At 42.7% G+C, this 24,997-nt stretch overlaps 1 protein-coding gene across 2 annotated transcripts in view; it reads right to left on the bottom strand.

The window, feature by feature from the left end:
• Window positions 1-5,798: 5,798 nt before the first annotated feature.
• HS6ST3 (heparan sulfate 6-O-sulfotransferase 3) overlaps window positions 5,799-24,997 on the bottom strand; it is a 673,380-nt gene continuing 654,181 nt past the window's right edge. Inside the window, exons 1-3 of one of the 2 annotated variants that reach the window (XR_007131444.1) lie at window positions 11,978-12,301; window positions 6,865-6,911; window positions 5,799-6,619 (exon numbers count right to left, since the gene is read on the bottom strand). Coding sequence is in view for 1 of the 2 variants with exons in the window: in XM_047756089.1 (XP_047612045.1) it covers window positions 12,374-13,082 (709 nt within the window). In the remaining variant the exon portion in view is untranslated. The other variant, XM_047756089.1, reaches the window with a different exon arrangement.

The raw sequence follows: 24,997 nt of genomic DNA, 5'->3' as shown, positions 1-24,997 counted from the left end.
TCAGTATCAAGCATCCTGCCTGATAGAACAAGCTTCGTGAATGTTTTATAGAAAGAAAAGGGAATAGTGAAGTAAAAGAAAGGAAGGATATATTGCAAAGAATTGAGTTGTCGTCATTCTAGGCTATAGATTTAGAAGGTAATGAAGATTTTGTGGACTCTCTACTGACCCTATACTGAGTCGTAGAAATTATTATGGAGGATATAAAGCTTGATAATCTGAGTTTGGGGACTGTTGAAAATTAATGAACACATGCTCCAATGACTTTGAGTAAAATTGATAATTAGTAACTCCAGGATGGAGTTATAATAGTCATAGTACTATGAGTTCATTGTGTACCTTTTCTAAATTTCAGAATCTCACCTAGGGGTGGCTTTCTCTCCTCGAGAGCCGAGAAAATGACATTAGCAGATCATGACTCTTCACTGGTGACTGAGCTAAGACATTGTCCTCTGTGGCTTCTACCTTCATGTGGGGAGTAGAGTGGGAGTGGTTGGGGGAGGGTGGTTGCTGGTTGTGACCTGCAGCTGCCCATGTGAGTGTTAGCCTTCAGTAGTGGCCTCTTAGAAGAACAGCAATACATATGCTTCTGCTTCAGTCTTAACTGGCAGGCGTCCTGGCAGTGCTCCTGGGAGTGATGCCCTGATTTGCAAGGACTTAATGACCTCTGAAGAGTCTAACACCTGTAGGTACAGAGACAAGAGGGTAGAATATTAGCACAGAGACAAGAGGGTAGAATATTAGCACAGAGACAAGGGGGTAGAATATTAGCACAGAGACAAGGGGGGAGGGTATTAGTACATGCCCATGCCCCAGAGAGAGTGAGCACCCTGGATTTGTGAAGCCACAATTAATCTTTCCTTTCCAGAAAATAATTCCTCATTGTTATATTTATTCCAGAGCTGTTACTTTGATATTAGGAGTCAGTGCTCTTACTCAGAAATATTTAAAAATTATATATATATAGTCTTTTGTCCTTTTTAGGGCCGCATCCATGGCATATGGAGGTTCCCAGACTAGGGGTCTTATCTGAGCTGTTGCTGCCAGCCTATGCCACAGCCACAGCAATGCCAGATCCTAACCCACTGAGCGAGGCCAAGGATCAAACCCACAACCTCATGGTTCCTAGTCGGATTCGTTTCCACGATGGGAACTTCTAAAAATTATATTCTTAAATTTCTAACTCCTGTTATTTACTACAGAAGACTATTTCATTCCCTCACCCCTCTTTTGTGCATATTATGATAGGTTTAGTTCGTCATAAATTAAACTTGAAAACAGTTGTACTTCTGGAGTTCTAAATTTTCACTCCTTTCCTTTTTTTTTGTTCTCCTTGAACAAACATAAGATTCACAGGAACCGATGATATCCCGAAAGCTAGCTCTCCCCCTGGCTTTCAAACACCAGTATGTGAGGTCCCCGTTTCCTCTTTATCTTCCTATCTTCTTATTCCACATGACACAACTGTTTGAATAATTTAAATGATCAGATATGCAAGCATCACCCAGAAGTGTGAGGACTTTGAGTCTGAAATAGCTCAGCATTTCCAGATTAGGATAAGAAGAACAGTGTGCCTAATTTACATTCCCTTATCTCTTTTGATATAGTTATAATGCTAACTATCGTAACAGTGTAACAGCAGCAATAACAATGTAAATCTCAAATCCCAGATTCCTGCTAATCCAGGATTCTTACTTTAGGTAATTAAAGCCAACAATTGGAAGTAGGATGAGGGAAGCATTTAAATGCAAACGTGTTCACATTACACAAAGGAAAGTCAAATAAATATGGTTGCATTCTTATATTGGTTCCAAGAAAATCATAGCTTATTGGGACAACAGAGCATTAAAACAGAAAGAAGCATACGTAGTAGAAATCATGAAACAAGCAAACAACAGAGGATAGATAGTCTATACCATAACAGTTCTCAAACTCTAAGACAAAGACTCAGACCCTGTGAAGACAACTGCCATTAAACTATGTGTTAGTGGCAAATTACAAAAAGTTGAATATTAAAATGAAAGAGGAATATCAAGCAAAACATATTTAATAATGCAAAGGAGTCATTTTATATTGCAAACAATCAATACAAAATGTGGAAGTCAAGAGTTCTTGCTGTGGCACAGTGGGTTAAGAATCCTACTGCAGCAGCATGGGTTGCTGCAGAGGTGAGGGTTTGATATCCAGCCCAGTGCAGTGGGTTCAGGGATCCTGCGTTGCCACAGCTGCAGCATAGCTCACAGCTGTGGTTCAGATTCCATCTCTGGCCTGGGACCTTCCATATTGCTGCGGATGGGGCCATAAAACATATGTGGAAGTCGTAAACATGAAATAACAAGTCACGAAAATACCTAAACTAAACACTATTGTGAAGTGATGCAAGCACAATTACAGTGGGAGATTTTAGCTTGCATTCTATTTTCGACAAATTAAATATTTATATATATGCATATACATGTGTATATATGCACATATAATTTAAATGACTATATAAAAGGACATATATGCAATACTTATTTACAGAATACCTTATATATGTTACATAGATAGATATCTCAATAGATGTAGAATTTAATAACGCAATACGCGTTCTTTTCAAGTATCTAGAAATTTTTTACAAAAATCAAGCACATATGAAGCCCCACAAGAACCTCAGTATAATTCAGAAAGTAGGAATTGTGCAGGCAGAATTACCTGTCCACATGTTGATTTAAAATAACAGGAATGGGAGTTCCCGTTGTGGCACAGCAGAAACGAATCTGACTAGGAACCCTGAGGTTGCGGGTTGGATCCCTGGCCTCGCACAGTGGGTTAAGGATCCGACATTGCTGTGAGCTATGGTGTAGGTCGCAGATGTGGCTCGGACCTGGCGTTGCTGTGGCTGAGGCACAGACTGGCCGCTGCAGCTCTGATTCAACCCCTAACTTGTGAACTTCCATATGCTGCAGGTGCAGCCCTGAAAAATAAATAAATAAATAAATAATAAAATAAAATAACAGGAATAAAATAAGTTTGTTTCAAGATAAAGAAAAGGGACAGTTGTAACCAACAGTGAGAAATTGGAAGAAACTGATAGAAAACTGAGTATAAAGATACTGTCAATAAAAATAAAAAGCTAAGCGTGAAGAGATAGATCACATTTGTGGGGTTTAAAATAAAAGCTAAAACTTTAGACCAATAAAATAAAGGTTTGCAAACAACTTTTTTTTTTATAAAGACAGAGAAAGTTAAGGTGAAAAATCCAAGCGTACATGTAACAGTGGAAAACAAAAATTAAGAAGTGGAGGTAACGTCAAATACATAACATATAAGTGTGGGTGGGAAAATAAAAATAGTATTGAAAGGAATGAATACAGACAGGTTTTGGAAGCAATAAGCAAACAAGGAAAAGTCCCTCAAAGTAGCAAAGGCGCGAAAGCTAATTGTAAAAATCCGGAGTGTCAGAATGGAAAGAATGTGATGAAGGGCTGGTTGATGGAAAAGCAATAGAAGCATAGGAGATTTAAACATTTAAAAGCAGACTTGTTTCTAGGGACATGCCAGACTGAACCAACACAGATTCCTCTTACAGCCACAAACAAGTGGAAATGTTGGACTAAATATGCGAAAATAACTTACCAAAACATCGCTGAGCTCGAGAGACAGGAAGGGAGCTCTGCAGGTGCTAGAACCAAGAAGGCGCTAGAACCCAGCAGAAGGCTGTGGAAACTAGAACTCGGGGTTCCATAGCAAGTCGAGGTCCCTGGAGATCAGAGTCCGTGGTGATGTTTGTGACTAGGGACCCCTGTTGGGGAGGGAGGGCGGCAGGATGGGGTGAAAGCAGATCCGGAGTGTGAACTGAGCCGTTTTCCCATGCAGTCCTCAGCTGCGCCTACAAGGCGCTTTGGAGCAGTGAAATCACCAGTCAAAAAGCCTGACCTTGAGCTCCACAGCAAAGTCATTTTATATGACCTGTCCCCCAAAGGTGACCTTGAGGGAGGGCAGGTCCTTGAGATACTCACCTGGGTTCTATCAGCCTGCAGTCAACAACCCCCAGTATCTGAGGAAGGACAGTTTCAGTCCAGGGTCAGGAAAGGGGTTCTGGAAACATACATATAATTTTCTTTGATTATATGGATAAGTTTTATTTCAACTTTTTGTATCGTTCATTAGCTCCATCTGTGTCATTTTGACAATTTTGAATGTTTTTTCTTTCTGAGCTTGTTGGAAAGATACAATCAAGTACTCTTACCTAATAGGTGTGCAAAGACACTTAACTGGATGCTACTTATGTACAAATATGTTCACTTCAGTGTTATTTATATTAGTGGAAAAACTGAAAGTGACCAGAATGCCCCGAAATATGGGACTGATGGAAATTACAAGCAGCTACTAAAATTATGTTTTCAAAGAATGGGTGCTAAGATGTTAACCTATGTATTTACATTGCATAGAGTGTGTGATTCTAATCTCCTAAAACATTTATTTAAAATGTTACTCTAATTGCTAATGCATAAAAAATATGAAAGGAAATAGATCAAAATAATGTTGGAGTTCAACCCTATAACCTATGGACCTTTAAATGCCTTGTATTTTCCAAATTGTCTCAGATCATATATTATTTGTAATCATAAAAAATTGCATATGAAACAAAGCATAATTATGCTGAAGTAGACTCCATTATTTTTCAGATATATATTTAATAGGAAAACTGATCTGTGAAACAGTACTATATTGAGAGCAGATTTTCAATATTTTTGACCTTTTTTTCAAACTATTTTCAACACTCTGCTCAAGGTGAATGGCTGAAACAAGAAAATCTTGAGTGTTCCTTAGTCCTTTTCTTGACTTGTTTGAGGATTTTCTTGGAAGATATAAGTCTCCCTAGCATATGTGTGTGTGTGTGTGTGTGTGTGTGTGTGTGTGGTGCGCGCGCGCACATGCGTGTGCGCACGTGTGTGTGTCTGTGTATTTAACTCCTGCTGGAGCCTTTTGGAGCCTTTCCTGTAGCTCTTTCATTTGTCCTGGAACCAAGTCCCCTGTGCAGATGGTTCTCAGTAGACAGAGGGATGTGGTCAAACAGCACTTTCCCAAGATTCCAAATCTCACTACCCCACAAGCAGAGAAGGAATGCACAGTCCCCACTTCTCCAAGACAAAAAGAAAATGATTAATAGTGTCATTCGAGGGATTTTTGAATGAAGGGACTTTTTCTCTCCTAGAAGTTAATTTTGTTCCTTTGATGGTATTATAGGAACTGGTCATTTAAAAAATCCAGCAAACCATGCCTATTGTATTGATACCGTGGAGAGACCCATGTTAGATTTCCTGATTGTTTTGTGGTTTTCTTAGTCTGCTCTCTCTCTCCTTTCCCTCCCCGCTTTGCTCCTCCCCTTCTTTTAGATTGAATTCCAAACTCCTTTCCTCCAGTTTCAGTTTGCTCCCACCAAGCTTTCTCAGTTCGTTTCCTCCTCCATCGTCTTCGGGTTGGTTTCTGTGTTTCACAGTGAATTTCCGTATGCCGAGTGGGCAGTGACCAGAGGAGGCTCACTGAGAACCGTGGTTTTAGAAGCTCATGTGTTTGAGAGCCTGTGACAGCCTCCCTGGCCTCAGAGATTTTAAATTGCTTCAATCTGTATTTTCTTTGTCTTTTACGCTTTTCAAGTTTCATACCCAAGAACCCCATTTGTATCCAAAGCATGGATTTTTGTCAACTGACAAAGTTGGTCCCGTGGATTCAATTTCCATAAATCCCTTTAAGTGTTTAAGCAAACCTCTCATTTTGTAAAAATGTCTTAACAAAAACACAGGGGAAAACAGTTGTTCCTGACATCACAACAGTTTAATATGTTCACTTACTCATTAAATTGTGCTTCACATCAATGGAAATCCTCAGTTCTACAAACTATCATTTTTAAATAGCAATAAAGGTTGATAATCTCACAATACAAGTTCCTAGGACTCAAGTTCATACATATTATTGCACAGAAACAAAAAGAAATACCTCTTGGGAGAAATAATTTACTACCTATTGGATAACTTATCTTTACATCTAAAATGGGGCACCAAAGTCCAGGTTTTTCTTGTCAACATGTTTCATCTTTGATATGTCAAATGAAAAATAACGCAAGCAGAACCCAGAAGGTACTTCTGGGAGGGGCAGAGGAAGAAGAAAGGAACAGAAATTAAATGATTAAAAAAATGAAAAAATGACAAGTTGGAAGACAAATGTGACAATGACAAAATCACACACACTCTGCTCCATCAGACAGTTTCCCCAGCAAGAACTGATGTTTTTCAGCTCCGACATCTGGGGCTCTGATGAGTTCCCACTGTGCCGCAGGACGTGTAACCCACAGAGGCTCCGCCTCCTGTGCCAGAGGCTGACAGTTGCAGCCTTTTCCGTAAACAACTCAGAGCACAGGCTCAAGAAACAGCAGTGCTTCCGTGTCCTCAGATCCTTCGTCGTTCTGTTAGGTGACCTCAAGTCCTGGCATGGCAGTTCGGGGGCTCTTGTCTTGCAGATGTTGCTGGTGTTCAAAGTGAGGCCAGCCCTCTGGAAATCTCAGCACCTCTGCAAGGTAGGTCGGCTCTGCCCATGTGAGGTGAGGATGGGTCCAGGAGCATTCCATCCCTTTAGGCTACAAAACACACAGGTCTCAGAACCCACCCACTTGTCCAGAAGGGCTAACGCAAGGTTTTAGGGAGTCAGTTCAGATGCGTCCAGGTGAATGTGGCGAGGGGTAAGCAAGCTTACGTCCAGCGGAGATGAAGGGAGAGGATTAGAAGGACAGCTGGAAGTGTCTTGGAGAAAGAACCTTTGCATGCTCCCCCAAGGTGACACCGAGGAGTAGACCCCTCAGACTCAGCCAGCCCTGATACCCACCTGCAGACCTTCCGCTGGAGTTCTGCTGGCCACTGGAGGCACAACGGCTATGGAAAAGAAAAACCTTAGAGACACAGCTGGGATCAGATCAGAGGATTCTTTGCCCAAGTCCACCCCGTTTTCTCTTTGCTCCAACTCCAATTCAGTTCCTAAAAGCATCCCAATGGTCTGGTCCTGTCTCACGAGCCTCCTGCTTTTCCCTGCTATTTTCAGTGGCCAAAAGAATCAGAGTTCACACATCTCCATTCTGCCCTTGTTTTTGAAGACAGACATTGTACAGTAGGCACTTTTCTTCTTTTCCATTCTCCCTGGCACACATTTAATTCCTCATCTTTCCACCTTTGAAAGGCCTGCTCCCCTATCAGGAGTCTTCCTTCCTTCCCAGACACCCCCACCTCTCCCCACTTCCTACCTCTGCCTGACCCTGTGGTATAGGCACTTCTTCTCAGCTAGAGGTCAGGGCTGGGGAGGAATCAGACAAACCCTCCATGCGAAGCTGTTAGCTTGTGACAACTTGAAGCATCTCCTCTCCCAGGCAGATGTGCAAAAGGGATTCATTGAATACCAAATAACATCTTGAAGAACCAAAAGAAGTACACTGTTGATAAAATTCCAGGGTCCTGGGGAAGACTAGAGGGGAAGGGAGATTTTTTGATCGAGGGGTGTGTTGATTCTTCTCCACCCCCTTCAGCTTCTCTATTCAGGCTGCTACTGATTCTAAAGAGTTCTACCACTGAGCTTCCCTAAGGAGTTTTGGGCATATTCCCTCAGGCTTCATCTTGAATAGTTTTGGATTGGATGTGATGGATCTCTAACCAGAGGTGTTTGAGTGCTTGTGATTTGAGATCTCCCTGCAGTAATGCTCATCTCTTGAGTGGTTTCACTCCTAATAAGAAGTTCCCTCCCTGGAGCCAGGAGATCGAGAGCAAACTCTGCAGTATCCTTGGCATTTTGTAAGTCACTGCTGGTCCATGGGAAGGTGAGGGAAGACATACATCAATAAAGATCTAGATTTCATATTCTCGCAATTCCCAGTTCATATACTGATGACAAGCAGCATAAGGTGCTAGAAAAGATGAAGTCAAAAAACTGGGGCTCTGAGCAACTGGCTTGTTAATGATCTAGAATCTTTGGGAATTCTTTCAACATCTTTGAATCTCTTATGTCAAACTACCAAATGGGATTAATGAATAGCGGTCCTATTTCACATCCAAGAAGGTAGTGAAGATCAAATGAGATATCAGATGTAAAAATGTTTTGAAAAGCATTAAACACCATACAAAGTTACTAATTTGAATCTCAGCCTTTGCAAAGGAGATGACGATATAGATGGCATTGAAAAGCACTTGAAATATTTTTCAGTTCCCTTTTGTGTCAGAGACTGATAGTTTTGATCAGTATTAATTTTCACATTGTTTCTTGAATAATAGAACCGTTATTTTTATCAAGGCACACGGCAACCAATTATGATGACATTTCCTGGACTAATATATCTAATGGCTAAGTTCTAGCCTATGAGATGTGACTGGAAGTGCCATATTTCAACTTTCCTCCACTTCTTCTTGGGTGTCTTAAAAATGAGAGGGCAGGAGCCACAGCAGTCATCTTGGACCATGAGTTGGAATCTGAATATTTGGATGAAAGAGCAATGAGAGAACCTGGGATTCTGGTAATGTCACATCCCAGACCAGTTTGTCCTTTAAATGAGAAAGCAATGGCTTCAGTATTTTGAAGATACTTTTATTTTGAGTTTCTCTGTTAAAGCAGCCAAATGGGAATCCTACCGAATGGCCTTATGTTTATTTTTGAATGATCTTTTGTCACCTCCTTGCTGGGCCTACTTGGTAGATCTTCTCCTTATATTCATAGCATCTCAGGTCAGACCTTTGACTAAGTCCTCAGATTTCAAACCTTTGATTGAACTGTGTCTGGCAAAGTTTCCTCCTTTAGATGATAAGGAATGGATACATAGTTTTAATAACACACATGATGTCCTTGACTGCCGCCTAACCCTGATTGCTAATGTTACCAATTGCTAGAAAGAGTGCTCAAATAATTCTCTGGGCGTGTTTTCTCTCTTTGTCAAGAGTACATTGTCCTGGTGTTCCCATCGTGGCTCAGTGGTACCAAACCCGACTAGTATCCATGAGGATGTGAGTTCGATCCCTGGCCTTGCTCAGTGGGTTAAGGATCCACAGCATTGCTGTGAGCTGTGGTGTAGCTTGCAGGCTTGGTTTGGATCCTGTGTTGCTGTGGTTGTGGGGTAGGCTAATAGCTGTAGCTTCAATTTGACCCATGGCCTGGCAATTTCCATATCCCGCGGGTGCTGCCCTAAAAGGACAAAAAAAAAAAAAGTAAGAGAGAGAGAGAAGGTTGTTCAGAGATCGAAAGGAGACAGAATATATAGTGTCTTATTCCTTCATAATAATTGAAACACACACCCGTCATCCTAGTCTGGTTACTGGAGCTGCCATTGACGGCCTACCTGGGAGTTGCAGAAGTCGATGGGACGTGGAACTTCTTAGCGAATTTTCTTTTTCTTTTCTTTCTTTATTTATTTAGCCTCTTCTTGGCTTTTAACGTTAACGAATCTGCAGTTGATTTGATTTGGGGTCTCAAGGCTGCCGGCTTCCTGTGGCCCCTAAGGCCCAGATGCCTGCTGCCGACATCCCCTCCCAAGCATCCCTTGGCGTGTAGGTGTGCAGTCAATTTTCAGAGAACAAACTGTGTTTCCACCTCTTCGTTTCTACCAACAGAGGACCCCGGGGAGAGGACGAGTGTGCTGCTTTAGGATGAAATGATACAAGGGAGGAAGCTGGCGTCGGTCTTTTTAATTTGTTCAGCACTGGCCTCGGGCCAATACAAAACGATGCTTTTTCCTCTGAACATCCTGATATCGGGGTCTCCAGTGGAGCCCCATACATCATGCCTTCAGCAGCAAGGCGGCAGAAAGCCTTTTGATATAAATCCCGAGGTGCCTAAGGAACAGTGTGAAGTGAGCAGGGGCTGCCTCTGAGTCTCAGCAATGCATGAATTCCCTGCCAGAAATGTAAAGTGAGTTGAAAAGAAACAATCTGAACGCTTTCTAACTTGTTTTGATTTTCCACATGGCAAAACACTGCATTGTTATTTTTGTGTGTGTGTGTGTGTGTGTGTGTGTGTTTCACAGTGGCAGGCAGAGCGGTAATTTGCAGCCCTGCCATTCTAGGCGGCATTAGATCCTAACATGGAAATGGGGAGACAGAGAAGGATGCTCATTCGTCCCAGCTGCAATTCCCCTTCCCCCGCTACCTTAGGAACAAATCATCAGGAAGGGAAACTAGTATTTTGTGAGCCTTATGTCTACCAACTAACGAGGACGATTTACTGGACCCCTTTAACTCACGCCCTCTATGGCTCAAAAAGTACAGCTGCTTCTAAAGTCATCCATCTTTCAGCTCCTTCATGGGTCCATGACTTGGAGGGGGCCGGACTGGCCCAAGGCAACGTGGCTCTGGGTCTCTGCTGGCCTGGTGCGGTCACACCCGCAGCGGGTAGAGACAGACCCTTCAGAGTAGTAACAGGTGGCTTCTTGAATGATGGGCAGGAAGCTTTCATCTGATTTGGAAAACGTGATGGAGCAAAAAGAGCTTGCCCTCTGCAGTTGGCCAGACCCAGCTCACGACCCATGAGGAAGCTACGTACTGTCGGTGGGTTTACTTTCCTCATCTATCAAGTTGGGATGAATAGTATCTACCTTCTTGTGAACAGATCTGAGGAAGGACAAGGGCCTCCCAGAGTTCCTGGCACCAGGGAGGTCCCCAGTCACGCTTTTCCTCCACGACATAGGAAGCCCCAGGTAGCGTAATCCGTATCGAGGCCTCTTCTCTGGCTCTCTTTTTGCTGCAGAACCTCGCCTCCCCTCTGTGCAGGCAAGCACTCCATGCAGGCTTGTGGGTTGATTAACTCTAACCCCAGAGAGTATTCTGGAGGCTGAGATGTGGCTTATGCAAAGCTGGCTTAAACATCAAACATGTTGGCTATCAATGAAATAGGCTTTTCAATCTGATTTAGGGGTTTCACTCATTTTGCCTTCAGCTCCTTGAAGGGATTGATCAGATCAATCTGTCGTGAAACTTTCTACTCACTCTGATTGCCTACTAAATACAAGGCAGGAGTTTTCTAGTCCCTCTGCTGTATGTCCCCCCTCCCCCCGATTATTCAAAAACGTTGTGTTGCCGTCCCTGCAATTGGGGAAAGGGTGGAACGAAAGAAGTGCTTGGTGATGCAGCACATCTTTCGGTCCTATTTGATATGCTTTAGCCTGTTAGGGCACCTCTCACGCCAGGTAAGGATCATCTGAGGAGAAAAAAGTGATCAGGCTAGAGAGACGCAAGATGCTGGAAGGCAGTCTTTCTGAACTCCTAGGATAACCACCCCACTGTGTTCTGTGGCCTAAATCAGAGTTACCTTTCTATTTCATGATCTGGACTCCTATTTTGTATACATGCTAGCTAAGCTCCTAGTCTTCAGGCCAAATGCCTTTTCCTCGGTGATGGCCGAGTTTCAAACTTGGCAGTAGTACCGTACCAAAGAAAATGACTGCTCCAAGGAGGTAAAACTCCAAAACAGTCCTTAGAAAACCAAGGTTCTGTAGCCAGGTGGGGATGCTAGACAAGGAGTTATCCCTGTGTTTTTTTCTCCCTTAATTTAGCATTCATTCCTTCCACTGAAAATAAAACTCGGTCAAAGGTGACGTCCTCAGGCATTCTTAATAAGTTTTCCCCTGAATGTCCCTACCAGTGTTCACTTTTCTGGGGCCACGGACACATCTGTCTTGAATCTACTAACTGATCCCTAAAAGATGGGGGCGGAAGCGTGGCTCAGGGCTGAGAGGCAGGGGCCGTGAGTCTCCAGTCACGGTCAGTCGTAGGGTGACCTTGTTGAAAAACAACCTTAACAACAAAACACATTACACTATTTATGATTTAAACCACATTCAAATCGAGATCAAAGATGGGCGCTCACAGCCACGAGCGAGGTGGCATTAAACCTCATCTAAGGGCTGGAAAAGCCTTCTTTTCCCCTCTCTTCAAATAGCAGTATTTCCATTACAGAGACAGTACGAACATACCAGTTTCAGCAGAACATCCAAGCCTTCATCTGGCTTTTCATGTGTGCCTTGGTGGGTTCCAGTTGCCCAAACCACAACCTATGCTGCTGCTGCTGCTGCAAAAAGAAAAGGATTCCAAGGACTCTTTCCTTTTTGGTGCTTCTGCCCTGGACCTGCTAATGTGGCCTATTATGGGATGCATTCCTACCCTACTTACTATCACGGATTGAAAAACATCAGGAAAAAAAAGAACAAGACAGATCATCTCCAGCTGGAAAAAAGGTGAAGACAGAGAGGAAGCAGGTGTCCAAGGCAAGCCACCTACAGCCAGATGTCCTCAGCATGGCCCCACCTTCTCCAAGGTAGGGTGGTGCCCCCACTCTTCCTCCCGCTCCTGCGCATGGCGAGGGCAGGGGGTCACCACCTCACCACCTGGCTGTTGTAGTCCTCCGTGACGGCCCCCTCTGGGTTCCCATCCTGTGGGGGCCACCGGCGGCCCTTGTGCTCCCGCTGCAGCCGCCGCTCTTCGCGTCTCTTTTGCCGGTCCCTCTGATGCTCTAGCTGCTTGGTGCGGTGGTAACGCTGCTGGAAGAGATCCTTCGCATACTCGTAAAGCTGCATGTCCAGGAAGTTGAGCTCCTGGATGCGCTGGCGGGCACCCTCGTTGATCTCCACGTTGGAAGCCCGTGTGATGTTGAACTGCGTGAAGGGGGAGATGAACTTGAGGTTGAATGTCCTCTCAAAGAGAAACTGCGTCTTCCTCTGGAACTCTGTGAGCCCGAAGAAAGCCATGTTCTTCAGGTTGCTCTTGGCGCTCTGCAGCAGGATGGTGTTCCTCTCGCTCTCGTTCATGAAAGTCAAGTTGTAGCAGCCCACCAGGCTGAGGTCGGCCAGCATGCGCACCTGGCGGTTGTTGGCCAGGTTGTAGGTGCAGTCCATGAACTCCCGAAGGCTGACCCCAGACCAGTCGTCCCCAGGGTAGCAGGTAGGCAGCTCGTCGGGGGTGGGGCTCCTCCCATCGCACATGTGGAGGGAGGTTTTCCACGTGGCCCCTCTCTGGACGTGTTTCCACTCGCTCAGGTATCGAGACACTGGATCCCGCAACATGGTGATGTAATAGAAATTCCTGGAAGAAATCAGAGGAAGAATGTCAGCCCTCAGCAGCTTTCACCTGCAGGTCCTGCACCTCTGTAGGGTTTATCGCAGCACGGAGGCAATCGGCTTTTCTGCCACATGGTCACGTGAGGTTTGCCTGGATTCGCACCTGTCTGGCCAGTGTTCCCTCACGTCTGTGTTTCTAAAAACACCCATGACCCAGTTTTCAGTACTGTTTGTTTGTCTTTTCATTCCTGCTCCAGTATGGGGAAGGCTAGGTGGGGTAGAGGGAATAAATCATTCATTCATTCAGCAATTATTCACTGATAAACTACTACCAGCAATTGATTCAGCAATTATTCATTGATAAACTACTATCAGCAATAACAATACCTTACGTTAAGAGAATAAGCCATGATTTTTGAAAATTATGACCCATCCGATATTTTCCTTGACCTTTAAAATAAACCTTTGTGGTTGACATGGGACTACTTGATAGGGAAATAGGTTAAAATGATTTATCCAAAATCATGGAACTAGAAAGAGCAAAGCTGGAAGCCAAGTCGCCTTAATCTTTGCTGTTTATACTGGTGTTCTGATTCTGAGGTGGGTGGAGTTGGGGGAAGGTGTGTTGTGTATGGAGTCTAATATTTACTGAGCAATTACTATGTGCTGGAAACAGGGCTAGGTGCTTTATGGACACTGGTACAGATAACCCTCAACATGACTTTGTAAATGGGTTTCATCATGCCCCCCCTTTTTTTTTTAAAGCTGAGAACCCAGAGACTGAAAAAGGTGAAAAATACAACCCAAGGTCCTAGAGCAAACTAATATTTGAGCTGCAATCAAATTTAGGCTTCTTGGATTTCAAAATCTCTGTGCTTTCCTAGGCACCATATTGATATTTTATCTACTTATTATTTTTTTTTCTTTTTTGGTCTCACCTGCAGCATATGGAAGTTTCCTGGCCATGGATCAAATCCAAGCCAGAGTTATAGCCGCAGCAACACTGGGACCTTAACCCATTGTGCCACAGTAGAAACTCTCACTATATTGCTATTTTAAAAACAAAAATGTAATTAATACTTATTGAATGCCCATTAATTATCAGGTACTGCACTTATTATAATCATAGGTTTCATCTCATCTGATGGCATCTAAGGGAACACTGAGAAGAGATATTTTATAAATGGTTAGCTTCAGAGGAAGGCAAGATGGTGGAAGAGTAGGGGGACCTGCTCGCCCCCTCCCACAAACACAACAACAAAAAAACCCACATCTACAGGTTAAATGACTCACACAGAACAGCAATTAATCGCTGGCAGAAGAACCTAAACTCCAATAATGGCAAGAATCTCGTGACATAACTGGGTAAAACAAGAGAAAAGAAGAGCATGAGAGAAGGGGAATTGGGGCTGGACGGGTGCTCCCGAAAGGGAACTGCGGAGGAGAAAGGGATCCCACACCCTGGAAAGTCACCTACTCAACAGAAAGATCAACCAAATCAGAGGGATCTCCAGATGCAGAGAAGAGCGCAGCAGTAAGTATGAGATCTGTAGAGCAGAGTGAGAACCAAACAGATCATCTGAACTACTGGCACAGTCACCAAAAACTGAGACGCTTGCTCTGGAGCTTAGTCCCCAGGAGCGGGCTGGGGTGGGCGGTGCGGAGACTGCTTGGGGGAGTAGGAACCGGTAGGTCAGGTTGGCAGAGCAGAGACCGTCCCGGGGGACTAGGAAGCAGTCCATCGGGTTGGCGGGGCAGAGACTGCCTGGGAGTCTAGAAAGTGGAGCGTTGTGGGTGGAGGGAGCAATATGCTAAGGGCTTGGGAGTGGAAAGCCACATCAGAGGGAACCTGGGAGAAGAGCCGGACCCACAGGAGAGACAAGGTGCCAGTGTTGGGGAGGGGAGAGGTGGAGGGGTGGACTGCCATAGAATACTCCCCACACCACAGAGAGCTCACTTGTCTGCCAGCTATCGGAAAGCTGTGCTTCCCAGTGTATCCCCTCTATCCCTACCCTGTGTGCCAGACCTGAGACTGCCTGCCATCCAGGAGGGCTGGCCTCACCATTTGCAGGAAGCCGACCACTGACCACTACAGGGGCTTTTCCTGCCCTGGCCTCCCTGCCCTCTGAAGGGGCTACACCTCCGTGGAGCAGCACCCAGCACCGCCAGCCCCTTGCAAAAGGACCGCAATACAGAAAAGCTAGACCAAGCTCAGCCCGGCTGTGCAAAATCTGCCTCCATTCCGAGGCGGTCCTGCCAATTCCAACTGCCCTGGGAAAGAGCCTCTTGGGTTCTCAGTGGCCCAGCTAGCTGATCCAGCCCTCAGGGAGTGCTGCACTCCTGTGGATTATCTGTCCAGCACTGCCAGCCCCCTGGAAGAGCCCCACAGCCCAAAAACATCAGAGCAAGCTCTGCCCAGCTGTGTGAAATCTGCTTCCATAGTGGTGCAGACCTCCCAGTCCTTCCTGCCCTCAGGAAGTCCTCCTTTGCTTCAGAGAGACCCTGTTAGCCTCGCCCACCTTCAGGAAAAGCCATGCTGCCTCAAAGAGGACTGACCAATAATGCCAGCCCTCAGGAAACATTCCACAGAAGTCCCAAGGCAAATCCTGCCTGGCCATGGGGAGTAAAACTCCACCAAGAAAAGGAAAACAACAAGCAAGATGAAGAAGCTGAGAAACCAACCCCAGTTAAACCAACAGGAGAACTCACCTAAAGCAGTCAACAATGAAACAGACCTCTGCAGTCTGACAGACCTGGAGTTCAAAAGAGAAATAGTGAAAATACTGAAGGAATTTAGAGAAGATATGAACAGTAATGCAGATGCCCTCAGAAAGGAACTAGAAAATATAAGGAGGAGCCAAGAAAAACTAGAACATTCATTTGCAGAGATACAAACTGAACTAAGGACAGTAAAAACCAGAATAAATAATGCAGAAGAACAAATTAGTGATGTAGAAGATAGAATAATGGAAATCACCCAATCAGGACAGCAGACAGAAATCCAAATGAAAAAACATGAAAGCAATGTAAGAGACCTATGGGATAATATAAATCAGGCCAATCTACACATAATAGGAATTCCAGAAGGAGTAGAAAAAGATAAGGGGATGGAAAATATATTTGAAGAAATTATTGCTGGAAACTTCCCAAATCTAAAGGACACTGAGTTCAAGATACAGGAAGCACAGAGGGCCCCAAACAAGTTGAACCCAAATAGACCCACACCAAGACACATTATAATAAAAATGGCAAAAGTTAATGATAAAGAGAGGATCCTAAAGGCAGTAAGAGAAAAGCAGAATGTTACCTATAAGGGAGCCCCTATAAGAGTATAAGTTGATTTCTCTACAGAAACTCTACAGGCCAGCAGGGAATGGCAAGAGATATTTAAAGTGCTAAAAGGAAAAAATATGCAACCTAGAATACTCTATCCAGCAAGAATATCATTTAAAATAGAAGGGGAAATAAAAATTTTTTCCAACAAACAAAAGCTAAAAGAATATAGCAGTACAAAACCCAAGCTAAAAGAAACATTGAAAGGACTTCTCTAAACCAAAAAGAAAGGAAGGAAAGGGAGGAAAAAGAAAAAACAAAGGGAAGAACTAGGCTTGAGGAAACCACAATCAGAGAGCAGTCACTCAAATAAGCCAGCATACAGATTTAATCATGAACATGTTTAAAACAAAATAAAATTAAAAAGAAAAAAAGAGTCATCAAAATCATAAAATGTGGACAAGGGAAGTAAGGAAATAAGTAGACTCTTTTTAAAAAAATTTTTTTTGTTTCTCTTAATTTTAGTATAGTAATGAAGGACCATCAGGCTAAAACACACAATTATAGGAAGGGGTTAGCATACTTAAAAAACAGGGCAACCACAAACCAAAACCAAACATTGCATTCGCAAAAAAATGAAAAAAAAAAATGACACTCAAGCAGAAAATAATTGGAGACCATCCAAGCAAAAAAAGAAAGGAAGAATGGAGAACCATAGAATCAACTGGAACATGAGGTTTAAAATGGCAATAAATAATCATCTATCAATTATCACCTTAAATGTAAATGGACTGAATGCTCTGATCAAAAGACACAGAGTGGCTGAGTGAATAAAAAAGCAAAAACCTTCAATCTTCTGCCTACAACAAACTCACCTTAGGACAAAGGACACATATAGATTTAAAATGAAGAGGTGGGAAAAATATTTCATGCCAATAGACATGACAGGAAAGCAGGAGTTGCAATACTCATAGCAGACAAAATTGACTTTAAAACAAAAGACATAAAGACAAAGAAGGACATTATTTAATGATTAAGGGATCCATCCACGAAGAGGATATTACTATTGTCAACATTTATGCCCCAATTACAGGAGCACCCATATACATACAACAAATGTTAACAGACATAAAGGGAAAAATTGATCAGAATACAATCATAGTAGGAGACTTTAATACCCCCCCTCACATCAATGGACAGATCCTCTAGACAGAAAACCAATAAAGCAACAGAGATCCTAAAGGAAACAATAGAAAAGTTAGACTTAACTGACATCTTCAGGACACTACATCCAAAAAATTGAGAATAAACATTCTTCTCAAGTGCGCATGGAACATTCTCAAGAATCAACCACATACTGGGACACAAAGCTAACCTCAACAAATTTAGGAGCAGAGAAATTATTTCAGGTATCTTCTCTGACCACAATGGCACGAAACTAGAAATCAACCACAGGAAAAGAAATAAGAGAAAAACCTACTACATGGAGACTAAACAACATGCTACTAAAACACTAATGGGTCAATGAGGAAATCAAGAAGGAAATTTAAAAATACCTTGAGACAAACGATAATGAAGACACAACCCCTAAAAATCTATGGGATGCCACAAAAGCAGTGCTCAGAGGGAAATTCATAGCAATACAGGCCTTCCTCAAAAAAGAAGATCTCAAATTGACAACTTAACCCTCCACCTAAACAAATCAGAAAAAGAACAAAAAAGACCTAAAGTCAGAAGAAGGAAGGAAATTGTAAAGATCAAAGAGGAAATCAATAAAATAGAGATTCAAAAAACAATAGAAAAAATTAATAAAACCAAGAGCTGGTTCTTTGAAAAGGTAAACAAAATTGACAAACCCCTGCCTGGACTCACTAAGAGGAGAGAAAGAACCCAAATAAAATTAGAAATGAAAAAGGAGAAATCACAACAGATACTGCAGAAATACAAAAAAAACATAAGAGAAAACTATGAACAACTCTATGCCAACACATTTGACAATATGGAAGAAATGGGCAATTTTCTAGAAGCCTGCCAAAACTGAATCAAGAAGAAACAAACCAACTGAACAGACCAATCACTAGAAATGAAATTGAAGAAGTCATAAAAACACCCCCTACAAATAAAAGTCCAGGCAGAGAGCTTCACAGGTGAATTCTACCAAACATATAAAGAGGATCTGGTGCCCATCCTCCTTAAACTTTTTCTTTTTTTTCTTCTTTTTTTTTTTTGTCTTTTTTGCTATTTCTTTAGGCTGCTCCCACGGCATATGGAGGTTCCCAGGCTAGGGGTCGAATCAGAGCTGCAGCCCCCGGCCTACGCCAGAGCCACAGCAACGTGGGATCCGAGCCGCATCTGCAACCTACACCACAGCTCATGGAAACGCTGGATCATTAACCCACTGAGCAAGGGCAGGGATCGAACCCACGACCTCATGGTTCCTAGTCGGATTCGTTAACCACTGCGCCACGGCGGGAACTCCCTGAAACTTTTTCAAAAGGTTGAAGAAGAAGGAATACTCCCAAAGACATTCTATGATGCCACCATCACCCTAATTCCAAAACCAAAGATACCACCAAAAAAGAAAACTATAGGCCAACATCTTTGATGAATATAGACACAAAAATTCTCAACAAAATCTTAGGCAACTGAATCCAACAACATATCGAAAAGATCATACACCATGACCAGGTAGGGTTCATCCCAGGTTCACAAGGATGGTTCAGCATACACAAATCAATCAACGTCATACACCACATTAACAAAAGAAAGGTCAAAAACCATATGATCATCTCAATAGATGCAGAAAAAGCATATGACAAAGTCCAACATCCATTCATGATCAAAACTCACCAAAGTGGATATAGAAGGAACATTCCTGAACATAATCAAAGCCATTAATGACAAACCCACAGCAAATATAATACTCAATGGTGAAAAACTGAAAGCCTTCTCACTCAAATCTGGAACAAGACAGGGATGCCCACTCTCACCACTGCTCTTCAACATAGTTTTAGAAGTCCTTGCCACAGCAATTAGACAAACAAAAGAAATAAAAGTCATCCAAATAGGAAGAGAAGAGATAAAACTGTCACTGTATGCAGATGACATGATACTATATATAGAAAACCCTAAGGACTCAACCCCAAAACTACTTGAACTGATTAATAAATTCAGCAAAGTAGCAGGCCATAAGATTAACATTCAGAAGTCAGTCGCACTTCTGTATACCAGCAATGAAATATTAGAAAAGGAATACAAAAATACAATACCTTTTAAAATTACACCTCAAAAAATCAAATACCTGGGAACAAACCTGACCAAGGAGGTAAAGGACTTATATGCCGAGAACTATAAAACTTTAATCAAAGAAATTAAAGAAGATGTAAAGAAATGGAAAGATATTCCATGTTCATGGACTGGAAAAATCAATATTGTAAAAATAGCCATGCTACCCAAAGCAATCTACAGAGTCAATGCAATCCCTATCAGATTACCCATGACATTTTTCACAGAACTACAACAAACCATCCAAAAATTTATATGGAACCACAAAAGACTCAGAATTGCCAGAGCAATCCTGAGAAACAAAAACCAAGCAGGGGGCATAAATCTCCTAGACTTCAAGCAATATTACAAAGCCACAGTCATCAAACCAGTGTGGTACTAGTATCAAAACAGGCAGACAGACCAATGGCACAGAATAGAGAACCCAGAAATAAACCCTGACACTTATGGTCAATGAATCTTTGACATGGGAGGCAAGAACATAAAATGGGAAAAAGAAAGTCTGTTCAGCAAGCATTGCTGGGAGACCTGGACAGCTGCATGCAAAGCAATGAAACTGGAACACACCCTCACACCATAAATTCAAAATGGCTGAAAGCCTTAAATATAAGACAGGACACCATCAAACTCCTAGAAGGGAACGTAGGCAAAACACTCTCTGACATCAACCTCATGAATATTTTCTCAGGTCAGTCTCCTGAAGCAACAGAAATAAGAGCAAAAATAAATCAGTGGGACCTAATCAAACTGAAAAGCTTTTGCACAGCAAAGGAAACCAAAAAGAAAACAAAAAGACAACTTTCAGAATGGGAGAAAGTAGTTTCAAATGATGCAACTGACAAGGGCTTAATCTCTAGAATACATAAGCAACTTATACAACTCAACAGCAAAAAAGCCAATCACCCAATGGAAAAATGGGCAAAAGACCTGAATAGACTGTTCTCCAAGGAAGATATACAGATGGCCAACAAGCACATGAAAAAATGCTCAACATCCCTGATTATTAGAGAAATGCACATGAAAACTACCATGAGATACCACCTCACACCAGTCAGTATGGCCATCATTAATAAATCCACAAATAACAAGTGCTGGAGGGGGTGTGGAGAAAAGGGAACCCTCCTGCACTGTTTGTGGGAATGTAAACTGGTACAGCCATTATGGAGAACAGTTTGGAGATACCTTAGAAATCTATACATAGAACTTCCATATGACCCAGAAATCCCACTCTTGGGCATATATCCGGACAAAACTCTACTTAAAAGAGACACATGCACCTGCATGTTCATTGCAGCACTATTTACAATAGCCAAGACGTGAAAACAACCCAAATGGCCATTGACAGAGGATTGGATTAGTAAGGAGTGGTATATATACACAATGGAATACTACTCAGCCATAAAGAAGAATGACATAATGCCATTTACAGCAACATGGATGGAACTAGAGTCTCTCCTTCTGAGTTAAATGAGTCAGAAAGACAAAGACAAATACCATATGATATCACTTATAACTGGAATCTAATATAAGGCACAAATGAACATTTCCACAGAAAAGAAAATCATGGGCTTGGAGAATAGACTTGTGGCTGCCCAGGGGGAGAGGGAGGGAGCTGGAGGGATTGGGAGCTTGGGGTTATTGGATACAATTTGGAATGGATTTACAAGGAGATCCTGCTGAGTAGCATCGAGAACTATGTCTAGATACTTATATTGCAACAGATCAAAGGGTGGGGAAAAATGTATGTAAGAGTAACTGGGTCCCCATGCTGTACAGCGGAAAAAAAATTAAAATTAAAAAAAAAAATGGGAGTTCCCGTCGTGGCGCAGTGGTTAACGAATCTGACTAGGAACCATGAGGTTGCAGGTTCGATCCCTGCCCTTGCTCAGTGGGTTAACCATCCGGCATTGCCGTGAGCTGTGGTGTAGGTTACAGATGCAGCTCAGATCCTGTGTTGCTGTTGCTCTGGCGTAGGCTGGTGGCTACAGCTCCGATTAGACCCCTAGCCTGGGAACTTCCATATGCCGCGGGAACGGCTCAAGAAATAGCAAAAAGACAAAAAAATAAAAAAATAAATACATAAAATAAAATTAAAAAAATGGTTATCTTCAGAATGATCAGGTATAGAGCAGAGTACCTCTGGCTTAAAAGTGCAGAAGAGCTGTGGAGAGGCCACAGGAGATTTGGAAAAGTCGAGAGATAAAGATAGCATTATGCATTAGAAGAAAGCAAATACTGATTTCAAATAAGGCAAATCCTGCCTTCTCATCATCTGAGCAGCTGCCCATGGAATGGGCTGCCCACCCCACCTCTGTCACCAGTAGTGACACTCAGGGTTCCTCTGGGCAGGCAAAATGGCCCTACAAAGTTCTGAAAAGGACCCTAGGCTTCCCTTGACAGCCGAAACTGGATTATGAAAGTGTGCATAGCTAGTAAAAGCAATGACAAAAAAAGTAATTGAAGGGCACATTTTTTGTGTGTTGCTTTTAAAAAGGAACTCATGAACTATAGTATTTAAAACTATGTCTTTACTGTATCTAGTTATTTGGTCTGGCTTGCCAGACCATTTTGCATTGCGCTGAAGAAATCTCAAAATCTTAAGTAACACTTGCTTCCCTTTCAATCAGGAGGAGGAATGCACGGAACCTGCCACGGACAGGCCATCCCGAGCCCAGGCTTTTGCCAATCACCAATTTTCCATTACTCTGTTGTCTTTTCCTGTGACAGAGTGACACTTCCATCAGTGGAAGAAAATTTCCCAAAAGGTCAGTAGGGAAAGCAGAAAATGACTGACACTGTTTCTCGGCTCCACAGGGAAATGTTGAGAATAAAGTTTTTCTCAGAGTGGATATTACTATGGTTGAATATTGCATGACATGTCGTTATTAATCCTGCGTTGGTCTTCTGTCGAAACTCATTCACATTTCCGTTCTACAAGCAGAGACTGACTTGACAAAACAATTGCCTTAATAAATATATAAACACAAGGAGGATGATGGCAATAATGTAACGGAGGTGGGTTAAGGATGACAAGCATATCAGGACAAAATAATTTAAATCAGAGAGATCTTGGCACGGCCAGATAAAACTGCAAATGGGAAACCTATAATTTTCTTGGTTAACTGGAAAAAATTGAAAACATACACAAAAAATGATTTAAGCCAAAAAAAAGAGACAGTGACAACCAATTGATAAGACTCAGACCCACTGATGTGTCTCAAATTCAGACATAGTCCAGGTTTTTAAATAATCATAAGAGCTAGACTATTTTATTTTATTTATTTTTTTGTCTTTTTGCCTTTTCTAGGGCTGCTCCTGTGGCATATGGAGGTTCCCAGACTAGGGGTCTAACCAGAGCTGTAGCCGCCTGCCTATGCCTGAGCCACAGCAACGTGGGATCCGAGCCTCGTCTGCGACCTACACCACAGCTCATGGCAATGCCAGATCCTTAACCCACTGAGCAAGGGCAGGGATCGAACCTGCAACTTCATGGTTCCTAGTTGGAGTCATTAACCACTGAGCCACGACGGGAACTCCATGGACGATTTTAGAGCTGGGGAGTACAGTGGTTTGTGCCATAAAGGTTTCCTGGAACCTGCTGCTGGAAGTTTTGAGGCTTTCGTTTCATTTGGGAAAACTGGCCTTGGAGTTCCCAGTGTCTTCATTCCATTGAAAATTCACATGGTCTCAAAGCTGACGGACACACTTAAAATGGTCTTGGTTTCAAATTTTGTTCAACACAACACTGCATTTAACAAAGACTAGCCACATTGTAGGGTGATGTTTACATGAGTAAAAGAAGTCCCAAATATCTTGCTAGCTAAATAGGTCAGAGGTTCAATTGTAACTAAAACTAACTCTGGCATCAAGACACAAAAATGTGGAGTTCCCACTGTGGCACAGCGGAAAAGAATCCGACTAGGAACCATGAGGTTGTGGGTTTGATCCCTGGCCTCGCCCAGTGGGTTAAGGATCCGGTGTTGCCATGAGCTGTGGTGTAGGTTGCAGACACGGCTTGGATCTGACATTGCTGTGGCAGTGGCATAGGTCAGCAGCTGTAACTCTGATTTGATCCCCAGCCTGGGAACCTCCATATGCCATGCATGCAGCCCTAAGAAGCAAAAAAAAAAAAAAAAAAAAAAAGCCCACAAAGACACAAAAATGTGCTACTGCACTGTTCATATTAATAAAGTACAGAGTTGTCCCATCTCATGGTTTTGGAACCAAGTACTTAGCAGCATTTGAGTATGGCTTTAATCAGATATATTCTTATGTCTGTTTTGTTTATTTCTCCATCCTGCAAAGCACTCAAAATAGAAAGTTAGAATAAGAGTAAAAATAGAACAGTAGGGTGGAAGAACACCCAACTATTGAAGGAAAAAAAAAAAAAACCACCTTAATCTGATTCATAAAAGCATTTTTTTTCTCATTTCTGTTTTTTTCCTCTACTTTCATTGGCTTTTCTACTATGAGATAGAAAACTGCACAAACCATTGATGAAACGATGCCTACCTTCATTGTGTGCAAGCTTTGCTCCAATTTCAGGACTCTCCCCCACCTCACCTCCCATCCTCATCCCTCCACCCCAACTCCCCGAACAATGAAAACGCTTTTTCTTCTGCTCCCATAACTTCCAATTTGGTTTCTAAGGAAAATTCTTACAACAGCTCAGCACTTGAAACCTGTACATTTCCTTTTCAAGCCTACTTGTACAGCACAGAGGGGGGTAAAAGAGAGACCAAAGAAGGACAAGCAGCTCCCAGGCAAAGGTTTGCATTGACACCTGTCCCTTTTAACTCAGTCTCCTAGGCTGAGACAGAGTCGCATCTGTTCAAATGCTTGTCTCCCCAGATTTTGGAAATATTAACAAGTAAATTATTATTTCTTCCCTTCACCCATCTGTTCACTCCCTTGGTAATTCTCCAAACATTAAATGAGTCCCCATATTTGTCAAACACTGGAGCTAGGCAGTGGGGGACTCGGAGATCACTAAGCCATTGTCCTCAAGGAGATCTCAGGCACCCAGTGACTTTGGTAAAGTGGGAGAAATGCTAGCCACCTAGTTCAGGGGACAGTCTCCCTGGGCCAGAGCGCTCCCTAAGACAGATAACTTTGTCTCGGTGATAGCGGGCCGCTAACAGAGCTTCCATTCGCCACTGAGAGTTTTGGTGAATTCATTTAAGAATGACTGTAAAGCAGTTACAACTCTTTAGAATTGTTATTCTTGCATCCCCGGGCTGACAATGCCAAAGGCCTGTGTACTCAGGAACGCGAGGGGACCGAGTGCTCTGGTTAGTTGAGTGATCATTTTAACTGGCACTTAAAATGATCACTTGGGTCTCCTGCTCCGCTGTAAGGTAAGCCTATTAAAAAATTCTAAAC

The sequence above is a fragment of the Phacochoerus africanus genome, chromosome 13, assembly GCF_016906955.1.
Source record: "Phacochoerus africanus isolate WHEZ1 chromosome 13, ROS_Pafr_v1, whole genome shotgun sequence".
Taxonomy (NCBI): Eukaryota; Metazoa; Chordata; class Mammalia; order Artiodactyla; family Suidae; genus Phacochoerus; species Phacochoerus africanus.
The sequence above is the reverse complement of the archived record's forward strand: the minus strand, read 5'-3'. Positions and strand labels throughout refer to the sequence as shown.